The 20,239-nt window shown below is 35.0% G+C and overlaps 1 protein-coding gene across 1 annotated transcript; it reads right to left on the reverse strand.

Annotated features, from left to right (window-relative positions):
* Nucleotides 1–3,031: 3,031 nt before the first annotated feature.
* On the reverse strand, nucleotides 3,032–18,797 carry LOC107731348 (MORC family CW-type zinc finger protein 4-like). The gene is made up of 17 exons (XM_016542402.1): nucleotides 18,695–18,797; nucleotides 18,527–18,599; nucleotides 17,427–17,559; nucleotides 17,123–17,343; nucleotides 16,154–16,301; nucleotides 14,814–14,973; nucleotides 13,520–13,648; nucleotides 13,073–13,192; nucleotides 12,727–12,832; nucleotides 12,254–12,362; nucleotides 9,712–9,831; nucleotides 9,122–9,199; nucleotides 8,814–8,853; nucleotides 8,080–8,246; nucleotides 6,257–6,860; nucleotides 4,609–4,865; nucleotides 3,032–3,676 (listed from the first exon to the last, which is right to left on the reverse strand). The coding sequence occupies exons 1-17, from the start codon at nucleotides 18,734–18,736 to the stop codon at nucleotides 3,523–3,525; spliced, it is 2,661 nt and encodes an 886-aa protein (XP_016397888.1). The 5' UTR covers nucleotides 18,737–18,797; the 3' UTR covers nucleotides 3,032–3,522.
* Nucleotides 18,798–20,239: the final 1,442 nt, after the last annotated feature.

The raw sequence follows: 20,239 nt of genomic DNA on the forward strand, positions 1-20,239 counted from the left end.
TTTGTAAATGTACTATAATGGCCTTTACCACGTAAAGCAGGAATTGTTTGTCTTTTATTCTCCAAAAATTACTATTATTATTTTTTTTTTTTGCTGTCAGGCCAGAGTAAGCAAGTACAATCACTGGGCTTCATTCATAAAAAAAACTCAAGCAGAGCGAATTAGTGTAAATTACTTGTAAAGGCATTTGAATTTTGTCACTTTGAAATAAATGAAACATTCATAAATGATATTGAATGCACAATGCAAACAACATTTGTAAATGTACGTAAATTGATGCACTGAATTGAAAATTATCAGTCAAGAAATCATGTAAACTTGAATTAATCATGTAGTTTTTAAATGTAATTCAGTCATCAATTTACTGTTTTACAAATGTTTTTATGCATTGTGTGTTAAATTAAAAGCAAACATTCAGTATGCATTCAATTGTTGCACTGAATAAAAAATGCATATGAAATTCTATTTACATAAATTGATACATTTGAATTTAGAAAAACCATTCTTATAAATAATAGCATTAAATTAAAATATCTTAATGTTTGCATATTTTTATGTACATTTATGCACCGAATTAAAATTCAAGAAATCATCATGTAATTACATGAATCATTTAAATTATTGAATTTAATTCAGTGCATCAATTTGCATTAATTTACTGTTTCGCATTAAAATAAAACAGTCAGCATTGTTGCATTGAAAAAAAGAAAAAAATCACATCTATGTGAAATTATATTTACAAAAATTGATGTTTGAATTTAGTTAAACCATTCTTATATAAATCATAGCATTAAATTATTTTGAAAAAAAAATCCAAGATGTTTGCATATATTTTTTTTCTCTGTAAAATTAAAACTTTTTTTTTTTTTTACATTTTTGCTTGTGTTTTATAAATGATTACTGTTACGTTTATTTTGGAACATGCAGTAAAAGTAGCATTTCCATTTTTTTCGTTATGTTTCCTTTTTATCAAATGAAGATGGAGAAACTCGGTAAACTTTAGTGTGGAGAAACTCTCAGCCATAACATGATGTTCTAGAATGTAAAAAAAAACAAAAAAAAACTTATTGTAGGCCTGTACATTGAGATAAATATGGAACCTGTTGTTTTAAGGACAGACTTGGCCTTTTCATCCTGATCTTTAATCACATGACTGAAAGAGTGTGGACGCCTGCATTTAATCAGATGTAGCTGAGCTTCTTCACCTGTAAATAACTGCATATCACATTACAATATCAGAAGTTTTAACGTCAAATCGTTTGCAGTGACCGTTCTTGTTTGTTTATAGTCATGTATCGCTCTGCTTTTGTTTGACCTGTCACCTGTAATTTGTTTCTGTTCTATATTTGTGATTTTTAACAGTTGCTTTTGTACTAAATAAACTAGCTTTAAATTAAGCCTGTTCAGTTTAAAAAAATACATTCTGAAAGGCTTCAGTATTAATTTTCAGATGTTTAAAGAGCTTTAACGTGATTTAAATGGGGCAGAATTTAGAAAGCAACATTTGAACCAGTAGAAATGAGAGATTTTAAATCAGTGATGCAGCATTAAAATATGTTTTAAAATTGGACGCATTGATTTAAAACATCAGTTCATCTCCGCTATGAAGCGCACTTTTGTCATTTGAATCTGAATGTGAATGAATACACATGACCTCTGTTTAACTGTGAAAATAACTGGCTTCGCTTCACTGTGTTTCTAATTAACTATGTTAATTAATGCACAAACTAACATTGTTTCCACTTTCATCCTGCATTTTGCAAAAGGAGTGAATCTTTACTTGTTCTCTTGCTGGAGCGTTTCTATTTCTGTAGGCTTCTGTCTGTGACATGCAGTTCTTTCTTGATGTCCACTCATTTAAAAGTTGTTTTAAAACTTATTGTCATGAAACCAGTATTGTGTAATATTATGTAATAAAAATCAAGTTATGGAAAATCTGAGCGTATTTAGTCTTTTCATGCACATTGTCCAAAGTGCGACAAACCTTGGAACCGCAGTCATCATAACTGAAAGAAATGTGCCAAGAAACCTCTTCCAAAATAAAGCACTGATGACTTTTATTATGTAATGAACAAAAGGAAAATGGCCCAAAGTGAAATGTTGCATTAGTATCTGTTCATCAGTGGTTAAATGTATGTATTAAAAAGTCATTTAAAAAAGAAAATAGAAAATGTAATACTTATAGAAAAATAATAATGCAAAAAATGTTTGTATTAAACACTCTTAAAAGAATAGTTCACCCAAAAGTGAAAATTTACTAACCAGGCCATCCAATATGTAGATGAGTTTGTTTCTTCATGGGAACAGATTTGGAGAAATGTAGCATTACATCACTTGCTCACCAATGGATCCTCTGCAGTGAATGGGTGCCGTCAGAATGAGAGTCCAAACAGATGATAAAAACATCACGATAATCCACAAATAATCCACACGACTCCAGTCCATCAATTAATGTCTTATGATGTGAAAAGCTGTGTTCGTAATAAAAAAAATTAACCAAGACATGTTTAACTTAAAACCATTGAGTCCTCTATCCATAATCTTGCTTTCTTGAGTGAAAAAGTAGTCTCGTCTGAATCAGGAGAGAAATCTGCACAGATCAAGCACGGTTTACAAGAGAAAATAGTCCAAAGCAGTTCTCAACAAATATGTGGGTGGATTCTGATGTGTGAGGACAATGGATGGACCTTTTCACTGGAATTAAAAAAAAATTTTTTATTGATTATGGACCGGAAGCCAGTTAAAACGTGTTAATGATGGATTTGTTTCTTACAAACACGCAGCTTTTTTCCTTCACAAGATATTAATTGATGGACTGGAGTGGTGTCAATCACTTGTGGATTATTGTGATGTTTTTATCGCCTGTTTTGACTCTCATTCTGACGGCACCCATTCATTGCAGAGGATCCACTGGAGAGCAACTGATGTAATGACAAATGTCTCCAAATCTTTTCCCATCAAGAAACGAACTCATCTACATCTCGGATGGCCAGAGGATGAGTACATTTCAGGCAATTTTTAATTTTGGGGTGAACTATTCCTTTAAAAATAGCACGTTTAAATATATCAAAAAGCTGCCTGCAGATGCGTGTATTTACAGTAAGCGCTAGAAGAGCAATGCAGCTGAACTGAAAAGCGATGAAGTGTCTGTGTGAAACCTCAAATGCTTGTGACATGATTGTGAAAGTAGTTTAACTTGCAGCACTGGAGAGACAACGAGTGTTTCGGTCAGATCCATGCATGCAAAATTTTAAGTTCTAAGAATGTGGGCTTTGAGAATAATTATTTGAGTGTGTTTGTGTGAGAAATGTATAGTAGCTTTAACTTGCAATATAATTTATGTTTATGAAAAAAAAAGACCTTTTAATGCTGCTTTTTCCATGCACCAATTTTGCAGTGGACCGAGCTGTCATAATTCTGTCCTTCCAACCTCTGCCTTCTGTTTGGCTTCAGAAAAGTTATGTTTCGATCCCAAATGCTTGTGTTATAAGACAGCCATTGCTCTGTGATCCGGTTGAGAAATCACAGGTTGTTGGCTTGTATGATCTGCTGTAGGATGCTGTCTACATCATTCGTGTCGTAGCTGATTCCCTGCATATCCAGGTTCGGTAGGATGGAAGACAATAATGCAACCACATTCTGACGGACAGACTGCAACCTCTCCAGCGTCACACTGCTGTCAGGAAGGAATGACAGAGACATGTTCATATTAGTGTGTGTGTATATATATATATATATATATATACACACACACACACATCAATTTTACAGTATTTTTAATCAAATAAATGGCTAAATATATATATTTAAAACACAGTAGCATTTATTTAGGCATTTATTTGATAAAAAAAAATACTGTACAATTTGTGAAAAATTGTTACAATAAAAAAAACTTCACTATTTGAATATATTTTAAAATGTCATTTATTCCGGTGATCAATTTACTCCAAAAATTAATCCAGTCTTCAGTGTCGCATGTTCCTTCAAAAATCATTCTAATATGCTGATTTGCTGCTCAAGAAAGATTTCTGGTTATTATCAATGTTTAAAACTAATATTTTTTGGAAAATGTGATGCATATGAAAAGAAAAGCATTCATTTGAAATAAAAAATGTCTTGCAATATTATACATGTCATTACTGTCACTTTTGATCAATTTAATGTCTTCTTGCTGAAAAAAATTAATAAATTGTCCTTCAAAAAAAACCTTTAAACCCATGTATAATATATAAAATATATATAGATGAATAAAACCAAATATTTAATAAGAAACATGTAAGAAAAAAGAAAAATGACAATAAAAAATGTAAATGAATATGACTTTTTAGCTGTTTTGTCCGACTGTTAAAAGACACAACTATCACTTTTGATCAATTTAATGCATACTTTCTGAATAAAAGTATTAATTTCTTTAAAAAACATCTATTTATATATTGATATATAAACTACATATATAATGTATATATACATAGATATATATATTTAAAATATATAGATGTTTTTAAAATTAAATTTTGTTGGAAAATGGCAAATAATAAAAAAAAAATTTCAAATAAGATATGACTAGTATCTTAGCTCTTTTGTGCAGCTGTACTCAGTCATACACACCTATTGTAAGTGTGGTTGGCTGTGTTGGTGCTCTGGTCTCTCCTGTCTTCAGTGTCTCTCTCTGTCTGTCTCACTCGGTTCAGCAGTTGGTCTCTCTCTGTTCTCAGCTCGTTCAGATCAGTTAGCAGGCTCTGGTTCTCACTCTGGAGTTTGGCTAATGTCTTGCCCCAGTACAGCTCATCTCTCGGACTAGTTTCTGCCTTCTGCTGGATGGGGGACGAACTGGATGGAAGCCTGTTGGCCTGTTCCTCTGATTTCTACAGATTGAAGGTATTTAAAATGATTAGTTTATTAAATGTTGTGTGCCATTGATTAATTATGGTGTCACTCTGATTAAAAACTACACACAACATACTGATGTTTAATGATTTACCAAACAAATCAGGTTTCTCACATGACAAATTGATAACTCAAATTTATTAACAAATTAATAGTGAGTAAAAAATTATACAATTACTATATCTAAGCGATATGCACTATAGATCAAATCTCAACTGCTTGATTGTTACGATGTCAAAAATGTAAACTATATTATTGCCCAAGCAATATATTAAAATATGGATATATATATAGTACATCCTACTTGCATATCTGCATACAAATAATCAGCAATACATATTATACTATACAATATATATATATACAAATTATGGTTGCTTAATTGTTTATATTGTCAGAAAATATATCTATATTATCGCAAAGCTCTATTTATAAAGTTCAATATATCTCACTATTGGATATATATATATATATATATATATTATAAATATGTTAGAATATATATTTAAAATTCTGGTTCTAATGTAAAGTTATTTGCAAAAATGAAAATTTGCTTATTATACTGCCACCTTGTGGCTGATCTTTACAAAGATTGGTACACGTACTAATTTTCACAAGATGTACAAATATATTAATTTTCATAACAGTTGGCCATTCAGATTTGACATTAACCAAATCTGAACTGTTTGTATTGTCACAAAATATAGCTATATTATCGCCCAGCTCTAATCTGCTAAATGCGACTATAAGGCATCAAATTTTTAAAATACTGATATGATTTTCTGTACATCTCACTTTAGCCACATACTTGCAGCATAATCACGCAAAGCAATATATACTACTGCAAATCTTGTCTGCGTAATTGTTTATACTGTCACAAAATTATACTAATTATAACACAGCTCTATACATAAAGTTGGATATATATTCTAAATATATAAGACATTTTATAAATAAAAATAATGAGATATACACTTGTTATGGCTTAAAGGGGTCATATGATGTTGCTAAAAAGAACATTATTTTGTGTATTTGGTGTAATGAAATGTGTTTATGTGGTTTAAGGTTCAAAAAACACATTATTTTCCACATACTGTACATTATTGTTACTCCTCTATGCCCCGCCTTTCTGAAACGCGTCGATTTTTACAAAGCTCATCGGGATTTAGAAGAAACGAATTCTGATTCTATCACGTTATTTGCAAAAACGCAAAGTTGCTTATTATAGCGCCACCTTGTGGACGATCTTCATAAAAATTGGCGCACATACTAATTTTAACAAGATGTACAATACATTAATTTTCATTACAGTCAGCCACTTGGATTTGGCATTAGCCACTGAAATTTGATTGGCTGCTGGCATCCTTACCTGACAAACAGAAAGTTCCTCCCTCCTAGACTCATTTGACATTGGGTTCAATCTTTCCGCATTTTGGTCACATGACACTGAATCACCCGTGGTGACATCAGAAGGCCCACCCCCTTCTGCCTCCGTCACCATGGCAACCTCTGGCTCACGGATGCCCAGGATTCTTTTCAGCCGCTTGGCTTCCCGCTCAAGCTGAGCAAGTCTCAGAGCAAGCGCCACGCGGTCTGAACCGTCTGCTGGTAACGGCGACACGGGCTGAAATCCCGGCCGGCTGAGAGGAGTGACGACCACTGTCTGAGTCATGGTTGTGGAGGCGTGTGGTGAGAGCGGGTGAGAGGGGATCCTGGGCTGATCTTTGGGCATCTGCGGCCCCTGAGATGTCTGGGGCTCAACGGGGCCCTCGAGTACAGCGGCTTCCGGCTGAATAGTGTCCTCCTGAGCCACCGTATCCACCGCTGGTGATGTGCCGCTGTTTGTCTCTGATCCTTCATGCGCTTTGTCCGTTGTTTCTGTCTCTCCCTCAGATGGGACGTCTGGAGCTTCAGCATGGTTTGGGGACTTATTGCTCTTTTCAATGTCTGAACATGTTTCTTTCCTTCTTTTTCTAAAAAATAAGTGAGCAAAGTTAGTTAAAATAAGTTAGCTACAAGTTAGTTAAACCTGGGGTTTTTAAACGTGCTAATTTCTTATGCGGGTCCCACTAAAGTGTAAAGGCAGCTTTAAATTTTCATGTATAAAGACCCAGTTATATTGTAAAAAAAAAATCTTCAAAATTTGTGTAAATATTATCTGCAAATATTTACTTTTAATAAGTTATTCATTCAAGTTAATTCATTAATTTGATTTGTTATATGTTTTTTCTTTACTTTTTTTTTTTTTTTTAAATGACATTAAAACAGTACAAATTTGTCAAATTTGGTATAACCTCTGTATTATATTTTCTATACAATTCATATAAAAATATATATTAAAAGCTTCCTGAATAATAACATATCTGGTTTAAAGTTACAGTTGAAGGTCACTCTATCACCCACTTAAATACTGTAGTTTATTGTTTGTCACTACCACAGTAACACAACAATGTTTGTTAAACATGTTAAATGCACCTGCCCAGTCTTCAGGACTTGTACAACTCCAGAGTGAAGAAACGGGCAGGTAACATCATCAAAGACCCCTCTCACCCCGGACACAACCTGTTTGCACTTCTCCCTTCAGGCAGACGCTACAGATCTCTGTGCACTAGAACATCTAGGCATAAAAACAGTTTTTTCCCCCATGCCATCTCCAGCTTAAACAGCTAACATATGAATCATTACCTGCGTTCTGTAATTCATTTCCGTAATTCATTCTACATCCTTAATTATTGCCTCTTTCTCAAGTATTATGTAAATACATATGCATATCTCTTTATTTATACAGTTCTATATAGAGTAAATAATGCACAAATCTGTACATAAATCTACTGTTCCAGATTCATACACATTATTTATTGTTAAGTTTTTACTATTTAAATGTTTTTTGTTTTTGTTCTTTTTTCTTCTCTGTTCTCATGTCAGATATGTATGTATGTATGTATGCATGTATGTATGTACCAGGAGCACCTTAAAAAAAAAAACCCACAACAAATTCGTTGTGTGTTTGCACACACCTGGTGAATAAAGCTAATTCTGATTCTGATTCCGATTCTGATTCTAAATGCACTGCAATGCATCAACCAAGGATTTGCATCTGCATTTGTGTACTTGCTTCCTTCCTAATGACGAGCGACTGCCAAAGTGATTCTTTAATGTGGGTAAATGGCCGAGTTGTGTAATCTGTCAGACCTCGGGGAGGGTGAAGACTCTTCTTCTTCTGTGACGACGACGCTGACTCCATCCTCATCTGTATCCTGTGTATCTGTTGTCATGGTAACGGTGACCTCATCCTGTTTGCTCTGTGATGCAGGTTCAGATAGTCCTCGATAGAGAGGACGCACTGGGCTTTTACTCATCTACAACACACACACACACACACACTTATTATAGTCTGAAGTGAGATCAATGTGCCAAAACCAAAATGATAAGTGATATTTCACATTAATGTACGTAATTTCTATAAATGTCTCTGTATGGCCACATAACTGCAGCCATTAGAACCAATTACTAAAATATAGTTTCTTATATAAAATAATACTTTTTCTTTTCCATGAAACAGAGCGATTTTTTCATAGCTGCATTAACTATAAATGATCTACTAAGGACAGCCTGACTGTAGTTTAAGAATTATTGTGTCGCTTGGCAAACTACAGTATCGAAATACTGCAGTTTCCCAAACACTGACACACACACCAACAATTTATGTTTGCATAGGCAAAGCTCTCACATTCATACTCGTACGCATTATTTGTCATGTCTGCCACATGCAAAAGAAGACGGCCGCATGCAGACCTACAGAAAACATTTATACAGACCAAACACACACAACTGAGTCAACAAGCCCACAGCGAGAGTCAGAAACCCAAGTTCCTGTCCTGAGAAACGAGTACTTCCTCATCTGACACACAAACAGAGGTGAATACCTCCAGAGATCTTCCTCTTCTCTTGATGGAGGCATGTTCCCTGCGCACAACAAAACACACATTAACACCGCATGCATTCATACTCGAATTTCAGGTATCTGAAAGTGGAGCCACTCTATTAGTGTAAAGTTTGTGTTTACAAGTTGTAATAAAGATTACTGGAGTTCATTTTACAAGAATTTTCCATTTCAGTCTTTCTGCTTTAAAAGTTTATGTTTAATTCAATGTTTTACTTGCCGTTTTTTTGTAATAATTTGTGAAATTTACAATGTTTTTTTGCGGTGCAGAGACAATTTTACTGTCTTAACTGTTTTTTGAGTGTTTTTTCATAGCTGGGTGTTGTGACTTCAGCATTTTCCTCCATATCCTCCGGTAACAAACAGCTCCTACACAACAAAAGCAGAAGAATAAATAAGACATGCTTTGAAATTTAATACGTAGTGTGCGGTTGACAGCATACTATGCAATATACACATTTCAGGCATCCAGTTATATTTTCCCTTATGGTTATTGTCTGTTTTTAAGCCAGTTATGTGTAAAGGCCTTAATTCTGTGCAGTCTTATTAAAAAAGTTAAAAAATAAATAAAATAAAAAAGTGTGTTTGGAATGGAATTCTAGTGTACTGCATTACTGCATACTGTGTACTATGCTGTCACATGATCTAATCAAGCTGCATGTTAATACAGCAAGCAAATCCAGTAGCATTTTCTAATGATTTTAATTTTTTTATGCCACATTCTGGCAAATCAGGTCATCTGGATACTTCATTCACACAGAAAACTTGCTTAATGCACACAGTATACATACTGTAGTGCATATATAATATGTGTAGCATAGTAGTACTGCATTCTGAACATACCCGTTTAATTTAAGGTAATCAAACAGGCATAGACTCACTGTAAGCGTGGTATTGGGTGCATGCTGCATTTGAACCGATCAGGAACGCTTCCAGCAAACAGGTTAGTGCAGATTCCTCTCCATTTCAAACACTCTTCACACTGAATCCACATCACATCCCTTCAGACACAAGAAAGCCATTAATACAACTTGTTGTATGTGGAGTTTTTATATATATTTTGTAGTGCTGTCAAATCTGTCATCCAAAATAAAAGTTTGTGTTCTTATGCTGTCAAACCGATTAATCGTGATTAATCACATCCGAAATAAAAGTTTGTATTCTAATGCTGTCAAACCGATTAATTACATCCAAAATAAAAGTTTGTGTTCTAATGCTATCAAACCGATTAATCACATCCAAAATAAAAGTCTGTGTTCTAATGCTGTCAAACCGATTAATTGCATCCTAAATAAAAGGTTGTGTTCTAATGCTGTCAAACCGATTAATTGCATCCAAAATAAAAGTTTGTGTTCTAATGCTATCAAACCGATTAATCGCGATTAATCACATCCAAAGTAAAAGTTTGTGTTCTGATGCTGTCAAACCGATTAATTGCATCTGAAATAAAAGTTTGTGTTCTTATGCTGTCAAACCGATTAATTGCAATTAATCACATCCAAAATAAGTTTCTGTTCTAATGCTGTCAAACCGATTAATTGCATCCAAAATAAAAGTTTGGGTTCTTATGCTGTCAAACTGATTAATTGCAATTAATCACATTCAAAATAAAAGTTTGTGTTCTAATGCTGTCAAACCGATTAATTGCATCCAAAATAAAAGTTTGTGTTCTTATGCTGTCAAACCGATTAATTGCAATTAATCGCATCCAAAATAAAAGTTTGTGTTCTTATGCCATCAAACCAATTAACTGGCATTAATCACATCCACATCCGATTTGACCATGCTGTCAAATCGATTAATCGCGATACACAGTTGCACATACATATATTATGTAATCACAAACTTTTATTTTGGATGTGCTTAATCGGTTTGACAGCCCTAATATTTTGGGAAGACATTTATGCCCAAGAAATAGCTTGACGTGAGCAGTTTTTGTTCATATGTTGATGTAATAATTCCAGTTGAAACAAGGTTAGGACTAGCCACTAGCCTTGAGTTCAGCTTCAAATCCATGATTTACTACTTGCTATTGCTTGTCAGAGGCAGGTGGTATAGACTGTTGCAGTAAAGATGTACAGTATATTTATAGGTCAAAAACCCAGAAATTAACATTTTAGCTCTTCTAGTTCCATTGTCCTGAAGTCAGTTGGCTTTTTGGTTAAACGCCTGAAAAGGTCAGAGGTTAACACAAGCTTCAGATATTGTCATGTTTCATTGTACGACATAAAAACACATCAGTGATTTTTAAGGGTTTTACTTGAAAGCTGTTTGCAAACAAATGGCTAATAGCATTACTACTTTCTATTTTTTTCTATTTTATATATATTTTTGGCCTTTTTTCCCTATCTTATTAAAAATATATTTTTAAAATTTGAATATATTCTTTTAAATTATTTAAACATATTTTTTGCCCTCAATATTGTCAATCCAAGAAAATACATTAATAACTTTTGTTGTCTGTAACACGTGAGCAACATTTGAATAAAAACAAGTAATGAATAAAGCCCCTACTGTATGACTGGAAATGTATTTTTTTGTCCCTGAAAAACATTTTGAAATATATTTTGGTATATTAAGATTGAAACTAAATACACTTTCACTTTCAAATAAAAATATATATTTCATTGAGCTTCACCATTAACAACATATATTTAGCATATATATAAAATATGTTTTGGCCAGAAAAAATTGCCATCTGGGTGTGTTTATAATCGCACTCTTGAAAACTATTCAAACTTGAACTTTCAGTGAAAGACTGAAAGAGTTGAAGGAATAATAATGCTGGTGGCATTTAATCATGCGACCGTGGTATAGTTCACTTATAGTCTATGTTTAACTTTTTACTTCTACCGATTTTATTTAGGCTTTGAAATTAAAAAAAGCTGTGAAGCTTAAACCAGCATCCCAGCATCAAAACATACCTAACCAGCATATGCTGGTTTTTTCAACAGGGCCATGTATTCTGTATCGTTACATTTTTGCAAAGCTAATAAAACAAAGCCTCAGTTTTGTTTTCATGGGAACCTTGGTTGTGATCAATCGTGTGTTGCATGTTTTAGTTGTTGCACGGTTTACTCGCAGACATCACAGATATGAACCATGCTACTACTTTAGCCGTGTGATTAACAGTTTCACATTTCTCTGCGCCGCCCACCTGCATTTAAGAGCTCAACTCGACCTCTGCCCTCACAAGACGCTTTTTGTCTGTGTGTTTTCTGTTATGAATATACGTGCGAGGTTTGTGGTCTAACAGACAAATAGTCAGACAATAGTTTTTAGCAAGTTAGGTTGCACCATCTTTCATTATTTACCCACAAACCCATGGTACTATTCTGGCCATCTGACTAACAGATCACCAACAGAGCAAAGCAGGTACCACAACACTGTTGTGTGAAAAGTTTTGGAGGAAAACAATCATACACTTCTTCTTCCTCCTCTTCCTCTTCACCATCCTCATCCTCTTCCTCTGTTTCCTCATTATCTCCTTCTTGGCTTTTCCTCTCTAAGGCTTGAAACGCTCTCTCTTTTGCTTTCATATATATATATATTTAATTAATGTATATATATTTTAAATATTATTTTATTTTTTATATTTTACTCTTAATATTTTAAAGTTGATCACAAAATATTTTATTAAAAAAATATAAAATTATTTTTAAATAATTAAACAAATAATTAAAACATAAAAATGTACTGACATTTCTTTGACTTGTATTGTGAACTGTATACTTAAACCTATTATTTGTGATCAGCTATACAACAAAATATTCAGTTTCACCAAAGCTTGTTTCTCTTGTTTGACGCTTGTTTAGCGTCAGTCTGGCATTCAAATGAGTTGCTATTGGAGCCGGACGGCGCTGCAGGTTAAAGTTTTTGGTGAGTTCCTGAAATGCACCTGTACTCTTTGGTGTACTCAAAATCCTGCTTGTTATGAGCAGGCTTGAGGAAGTTACACTCAATCACTCCGATGACCCCGACCCCTGACCTTTGACCTGACGACTGAAGGAGAGAGATGGGAAGTGAAACACGATGATAATTGAACCAAATGCACAGTTATTGTTTACGTCATCTGGAGTAAGTTATAACCAGGCCCAGACAGAATCTATTATAGTTTTCTGCATTTTCTGTGCTGATTTTGTGGAGATTTCTGTGGAATAGATAACAATAACATGAAATACATGTGCAGATTATGTGTGGACCTGCTTATATCTCGGTTCCTCACATGAATGGATCCAGTACCTTGACTTGGAAGCCAACTTTCTCATGGGCCTTTATCAGTCTGTTTTTATGGTACATCATAATTCCATAGTGCTCCTTATTTTTCTGGTTGAATCCAAAGGTTATCTTCACTCTCTCATTCTGAGAGTCATGTTTAAAGAAAACACTCTTGAGTCAAAACGAGTTTGACTAGGGGATTATGGGAAAAAAAAACATAGTAATAATTAATAGTAATCAGTTCAATTCAAAAACCTGCTGTGGAAGTAAAACACATAAACAGCTAGTGCAGGCAGGGTTATTACAGTTAACTACAAACATAAAAAATGTAACATTTCACATTTTCATTCAGTTTAACCTGATGTACTTGAAAAACTAAAACTGAAATAAATTTGAATGAAAAAAATAACAAAAATTTAAATAAAAACAAAAAATACAAAACTAAAAACTTTGAGGCAAGTAGAAGGATACGATGAACTGGGGTTTATAGACATCATTCTCGATCATGGACAGACTCTTGGCAATCAGCTTAGTCTGAACTTTCTTCTGTCTCAAAATGATCTGAATCCTGGGCTTCAGGTAAAGGATACTGAGATACGCCTGGAATGGCAGACAGAGAAATTACATTTGTGTTGGTGTTTATTTTTCCAGTTAATTCTCAACTTTTTTCCATTTAATTCAAGGGCACATATCAAACTGTCCTTGATTGAGATAAAACATATTCAAAAGTTCCTCCCCAGACCAAAAAATAGCATTTATAGAAAACAAGCTGCAAAAATGTCCAGTAACATTTAGACATTAGTATTTGGCATACATATGATGTATTTTTGTAGGCCAAAACACACAAACAAGCATTTTAGCTCCTCCGGTTCCATCGTGCTGAATTCAATGGGTTTTTGAACAAGTTTTTGGTTAAACGCCTGAAACGCAATGTCACCGAACAGGTACAGCGGTTTTACAGCTTCATTGTGTTTACAGTCACACTCTTTCAAACTATTCAGGTAAACTCAAACTTTCAGGTAAAATGTTTTTTAAGTAAAGTCTTAAAGAGTTAACAATGGTGACACTGAAGTCATGTGACCGTGGTGTAGTTCACTTATAGCCTATGTTTAGCATTTTAATTCTGGCAATCTGTATTTAGTCTTCAAAATTCATATAAGTTGTGTTCATTTGTGAAGATTATCATGATGAATCATAAACTTTTGTTGGCCTCAGAGCTTATTTTCTGCAATAATCCAAAAGCCAATGGAAAATTCTACTGGGGTTTTGTTGAGGGAATCAGGCTGATGCTAATACATATATAAATTTTTTAATTAAAAATATATATTTTTTTAAATAACATTTTGTACCTCAGTGGAAAAAGTAAATAATAAAAAAGTCTATGATTTGAAGACTGTATCTCTGACAGTTTCTGATCTTTATCTCTGCACCACAAAGTTACTTTAGAGTCTCAAATTCACCAGTTCACACTGCGGCACTGTATTATCATTCTCTCAGCTCCACCTAAAATTCACACACACACACACACACACACACACATGCACGCACACACACACTCACACATGCACGCACACACACACTCACACATGCACGCACACACACACACACACACACATGCGCGCACACTCACTCACATGCACGCACACACACACACGCACGCACAGCCGCACACGCATACATATTTGCATTCACACTGTAAAACAACCACAGGCCATAAATATCAGGAAGTTTCTTGCTCTGTTGGCCATCTCTCTCTCTCACTCACTCTGAGAGAAAACTCCATCTCAGGGACGCTGTTACTGTCTCTGCGGTGCTTGTAATAATCTCTCCTCCATTTTCCCTGCGTCTCCTCCGATTGGATCTCTGGCAGACGGATGTCCTCCGCATCCGTGTCAAAGTCAAACTCCGGCTTTCCATCTTTATTTCTGTGAGAGAAGATTGTACAAATTTGATTTAAAGACAAAAATGATTTAAAATCATTCAGTATTTTTGCATTCAAGTTAGAAAGAGAAATATCTTTGGATAAATAATAATTTTAAAAAAACTAGAAAAACACTCAATATTTTTAGCTTTATTTTTCAATGCTTATCTGTTTATTTTTATTTATCAAACAGTCCAAATGTAAAAGAGTTATGCTGATTACATTTGCACTTTTAGCACTTTTTTTTATCCTAAGCGACTTGCATTTAAGGAAAACACTTTATCAGTTTCAGATAAAACATACTTGCATATTGCATTTAATCTATCAAGGAAGTGGCTAATAAACATATATCACAAAATCTACCATTCAAAAAAATGTCCATCAAATAAAGAGAAACACTGTAAAAGTCCAGATATCTATGGAAGCATGAGATAAAAAGAATGCAACTTTTTATCTGACAATTCGGACTTTAAACAAGTCAGAATTGTGAGATATAAACTCAGAATTTTGAGGTATAAACTTAGAATTCTAAGAAAATTTCATAATTGTGAAACGTAAACTTATAATAGCGAGATATAGGAAATTTACATCTCACAGTTCTGTCCTTTTTTTTTTATTATTGCGAGTTATCTCACAATTCTGACACTTTTTATTGCGAGTTTATATCTCGTAATTCTGACTTTTGTTCTCAGAATTGTGAGACAGAAGTCTGAATTGTGAGATATAAACTCAAGAGTTGTAAGGAAAAGTCCAAACTGTGAAATAAAAAGTGACCTTTATTGATTTTTTATTCCATAGTGGGAATTGGCTTGTAAATGTACTCAAAAATGCAAGTAAAAACAGAAATATGATTAGAAAGTAGCCAGCTGCATATCTGATATCTAACAAATAGCTTAAATATGCTATTTGTTAGAGTTGAGAGAATCACATGCTTTAGGGTGATTAAAATGACTTGATTCATTGAACTGAATCAGTTCAGGGTTATATTCAATACAAACACAAATCAGGAGTGTGTTGAGTCAGGTGAGTCAGTACACTCACCTGCATGCAACATGTAAATCACATGCAAATTAATTATGACACTGAACATAATGGTTCTCCTGTCTGCATTTGCTCTGTAACGTCATCTTTCACTACAACATGCAACTCTGGCAAAGTAGTTTGAAAACTGCCAGATGACAGACCTGCGGATGTTCCAGATGAGTATCTTGGTTCCTTTTTTGCCCTGAATGGAGTCCAATTGCTCTTGTAACTCAGAGACACTCTGGAAGAGAGAATATTTCAGGATGGCTCTCAGACTCGCCTCTGAATCCTCTGTTACCACCAGCGCCTGTGAGGCAGGAGTTAAAGGCAATGTTTTGTCCCACTGAGACATCCGTTTACAGTCTATATGCACAGAGTGCATGCACATGCATGCAAAACAAATACATGCATCTTATTATTTCTCTATGCATATAGTCTACTTGTCTACAATCTGTATGCAAAGAGTACATGCACATGCATGCAAAACAAATACATGCATCTTATTTTTTCTTTAATCCTCCTGTTGTGTATTTGACGCCCACTAGTTTTCAAACTGTTCAAAATACTGGTTAAACTATTTATTTCTTCTTGGAATGTGGTGAAAATTTCTCATTTATGGTCAAGAATGTGCATGCAAAGTTTCGACACATAGATGTGTTTTGAAAAGGCTATACAAAAATTGTTAGGACTTTTGTGTTGGGGACTCATTGACTCCCCTATCGACCCCCATTGGTTTCCATGCAATTAACACTTTAAAGAACACTATAGAGTGAAGTGAAAAAAAACTTTATTGTAGCTTGTCCAACACTCAAATATGAAGTTCATGAGAACTTATGGAATCAAAGTTTACTCGAAATTGAGACTCGTCTTCTGAATCATCCAAGGAAAATATTACATTTCTCACATATTTTATATTTTGTATTCTCTAACAAGCTAGAATAGACATTTTCTGTTTTTATATGAATATTTAGTGTTTTTCAGAGTGATTCTGGCTAATTGTATGCAAACCAATGTGAGTTAGTTTGACCCCAAACACAAAAGCTTTTGAACACAACAGGAGGGTTAATCAAACAGAAAAATGTTCAAGTCTTGAGTTGAAAGACCCGTATTTCTACTGAACAGAAGGATATTGGTCTGTTGGTTGAACGGGGCGATTGGTACGATCACAGCCTGAGCTTTAATGGCCTGTAAGAAGCTTTGAGACAACATGCCCACACTCTGACAGCCACCATTTTTTGTGAAGATCAGAGCATCGCGGCCAAGACGCATTGAACCTGACTTAAACCCATTTCCGTATACGCCGATGGGCTGATGACTGCTTTTACTGGAGCCTTTCTCTGTGAATCCAAAGCTGTGAAAAAAAAGAGATTTCTTTTCACAAAATGTCTCTCCTCAACAAGACTTGAGGCATCATTCGTGCCTGTTTTCACACACCTGAGCATTTTGTGCAGTTTGTTGGGCGTCATACCGCTCCCGTTGTCCATAAAACTGAGGCACAGCTGTTCTCTGACCGTCACAACATCAATCCATATGTTCTTGGCTGTGACTCCTGGGTCAGATGCATTATCTACAACACACGCAGAAACGTGTATATAATTTGAGTACAACTGCATTAATTATTGTACATGCACAACATGAATGCTTTTTGCAGGACTTTCCGTTTTCTCTTAAACTGCAAGCCATTGCAAAAAGGCAGATCTCTTAATATAACCTACAACCTAAAAAGACACACAAGCCGTTTAACAGGAAGTCAAGAGGAAACTGCAGAAATATTAAGACGGATTTTGTTAAACCTCAAATCTTGATCATTAAGTAATCAAAAGCAAGCACGACAGGAACGCAGTTTCCTGACACCTGTCTCTAACGGTACTGAGATCCGATCCTGAAAGCTTTACATATTTCCATCAGCCTTTACCATAAACCATCTATCCTAGCAGAGAAACCGCACGTGTAGTTTATCACGTTTCACAAACACAAGCGACTCATAATTCTTTCATTAGTCTTCATTTGAACACTACATCTATAGTTTTAGTAACGTTATACCCAAACTATTTTTGATAAATGCTTTGCTTGTAAAGTGTTCGTAATTGGCTTTATTTACATTAATTTTTATTTTTTTATTTGCATTTATGCATTTGTAGATGCTTTTATCCGAACTAAATCAGTTTATGCATTCACTGGGACACGAAACCAACCATAGTGTTGCTCTATGTTGTATTTTATTATTAAATGCAATGACATTCAGACATTGTAGGCTAAGTGTTCGGATCCACTATGCATTTAATCCAAAACGCAACTTTACCGCGCAAAATGCATTATGCGTGTTGAGTTTTAACATTACGCCATTAATTATCATTTAAGCATTATCCGTAAGGTACCGTAGTTTGCCTTAAAAGAGCTGCAACAGGTGCGCAAGTGATGTGCGCATTTATTGTCTATGAGATTCGCGGAAGTTTAAACCGAAAGTATCGCCAGTTCCTGACAAAACCTGAGTTTTTCCTCTGAATAGATGAATGTATTTGTGTTTTGCTCACCGATGAGTTCCGCGACCGCACTGAAGGGCCATGTGTGACTGGTGGAGTTGCTCTCCAGGTACGACGGGCTCATCTATAAAAACAACATTACACAATACAATCATCGTAAATACATCGTAGAGCGTGAGAAAAGACTTTAGAGAAGTTAAGAAAGAGTACACTACACACAGAGCTCAGCCGGATCCCGTGTTCGCTCAGTCTCGCCATCATGAGGGTTAAAACACACGTCAGATGAAAAGAGATGCAGATGGTTCATTCTTCCTCCTTCAGCGTCTCTGTGTGTGTGTGTGTGTGTGTGTGTGTGTGTGTGTGTGACGTGACTATCTACAACACACGCAGAAAAGTGTATATAATTTGAGTACAACTGCATTAATTATTGTACATGCACAACATGAATGCTTTTTGCAGGACTTTCCGTTTTCTCTTAAACTGCAAGCCATTGCAAAAAGGCAGATCTCTTAATATAACCTACAACCTAAAAAGACACACAAGCCGTTTAACAGGAAGTCAAGAGGAAACTGCAGAAATATTAAGACGGATTTTGTTAAACCTCAAATCTTGATCATTAAGTAATCAAAAGCAAGCACGACAGGAACGCAGTTTCCTGACACCTGTCTCTAACGGTACTGAGATCCGATCCTGAAAGCTTTACATATTTCCATCAGCCTTTACCATAAACCATCTATCTTAGCAGAGAAACCGCACGTGTAGTTTATCACGTTTCACAAACACAGGCGGACACATAATTCTTTCATTAGTCTTCATTTGAACACTACATCTATAGTTTTAGTAACGTTATACCCAAACTATTTTTGATAAATGCTTTGCTTGTAAAGTGTTCGTAATTGGCTTTATTTACATTAATTTTTATTTTTTTATTTGCATTTATGCATTTGTAGATGCTTTTATCCGAACTAAATCAGTTTATGCATTCACTGGGACACGAAACCAACCATAGTGTTGCTCTATGTTGTATTTTATTATTAAATGCAATGACATTCAGACATTGTAGGCTAAGTGTTCGGATCCACTATGCATTTAATCCAAAACGCAACTTTACCGCGCAAAATGCATTATGCGTGTTGAGTTTTAACATTACGCCATTAATTATCATTTAAGCATTATCCGTAAGGTACCGTAGTTTGCCTTAAAAGAGCTGCAACAGGTGCGCAAGTGATGTGCGCATTTATTGTCTATGAGATTCGCGGAAGTTTAAACCGAAAGTATCGCCAGTTCCTGACAAAACCTGAGTTTTTCCTCTGAATAGATGAATGTATTTGTGTTTTGCTCACCGATGAGTTCCGCGACCGCACTGAAGGGCCATGTGTGACTGGTGGAGTTGCTCTCCAGGTACGACGGGCTCATCTATAAAAACAACATTACACAATACAATCATCGTAAATACATCGTAGAGCGTGAGAAAAGACTTTAGAGAAGTTAAGAAAGAGTACACTACACACAGAGCTCAGCCGGATCCCGTGTTCGCTCAGTCTCGCCATCATGAGGGTTAAAACACACGTCAGATGAAAAGAGATGCAGATGGTTCATTCTTCCTCCTTCAGCGTCTCTGTGTGTGTGTGTGTGTGTGTGTGTGTGTGTGTGTGTGACGTGACACTCCCACCCAGAGCTCCACAGAGCACATCTCATCTGCACACTTATTTTCTTTTTGAGAGTTAGTTAGTTCCCTATGTCATATTTTTTTAATCATAACTT

Source organism: Sinocyclocheilus rhinocerous, unplaced genomic scaffold (genome assembly GCF_001515625.1).
Source record: "Sinocyclocheilus rhinocerous isolate Xijiao unplaced genomic scaffold, SAMN03320098_v1.1 scaffold939, whole genome shotgun sequence".
NCBI classification, from domain to species: domain Eukaryota; kingdom Metazoa; phylum Chordata; class Actinopteri; order Cypriniformes; family Cyprinidae; genus Sinocyclocheilus; species Sinocyclocheilus rhinocerous.

Coding starts and splice junctions, on each gene's coding strand:
- LOC107731348 (XM_016542402.1), bottom strand. CDS start 18,736: ATGATGGCGAGACTGAGCGAACACGGGATCCGGCTGAGCTCT. Junction 13,193..13,519: donor TCTATAAACCCCAGTTCATC/GTATCCTTCTAC, acceptor CATGACTCTCAG/AATGAGAGAGTGAAGATAAC. Junction 6,861..8,079: donor GAGTCTTCACCCTCCCCGAG/GTCTGACAGATT, acceptor CTTATTTTTTAG/AAAAAGAAGGAAAGAAACAT.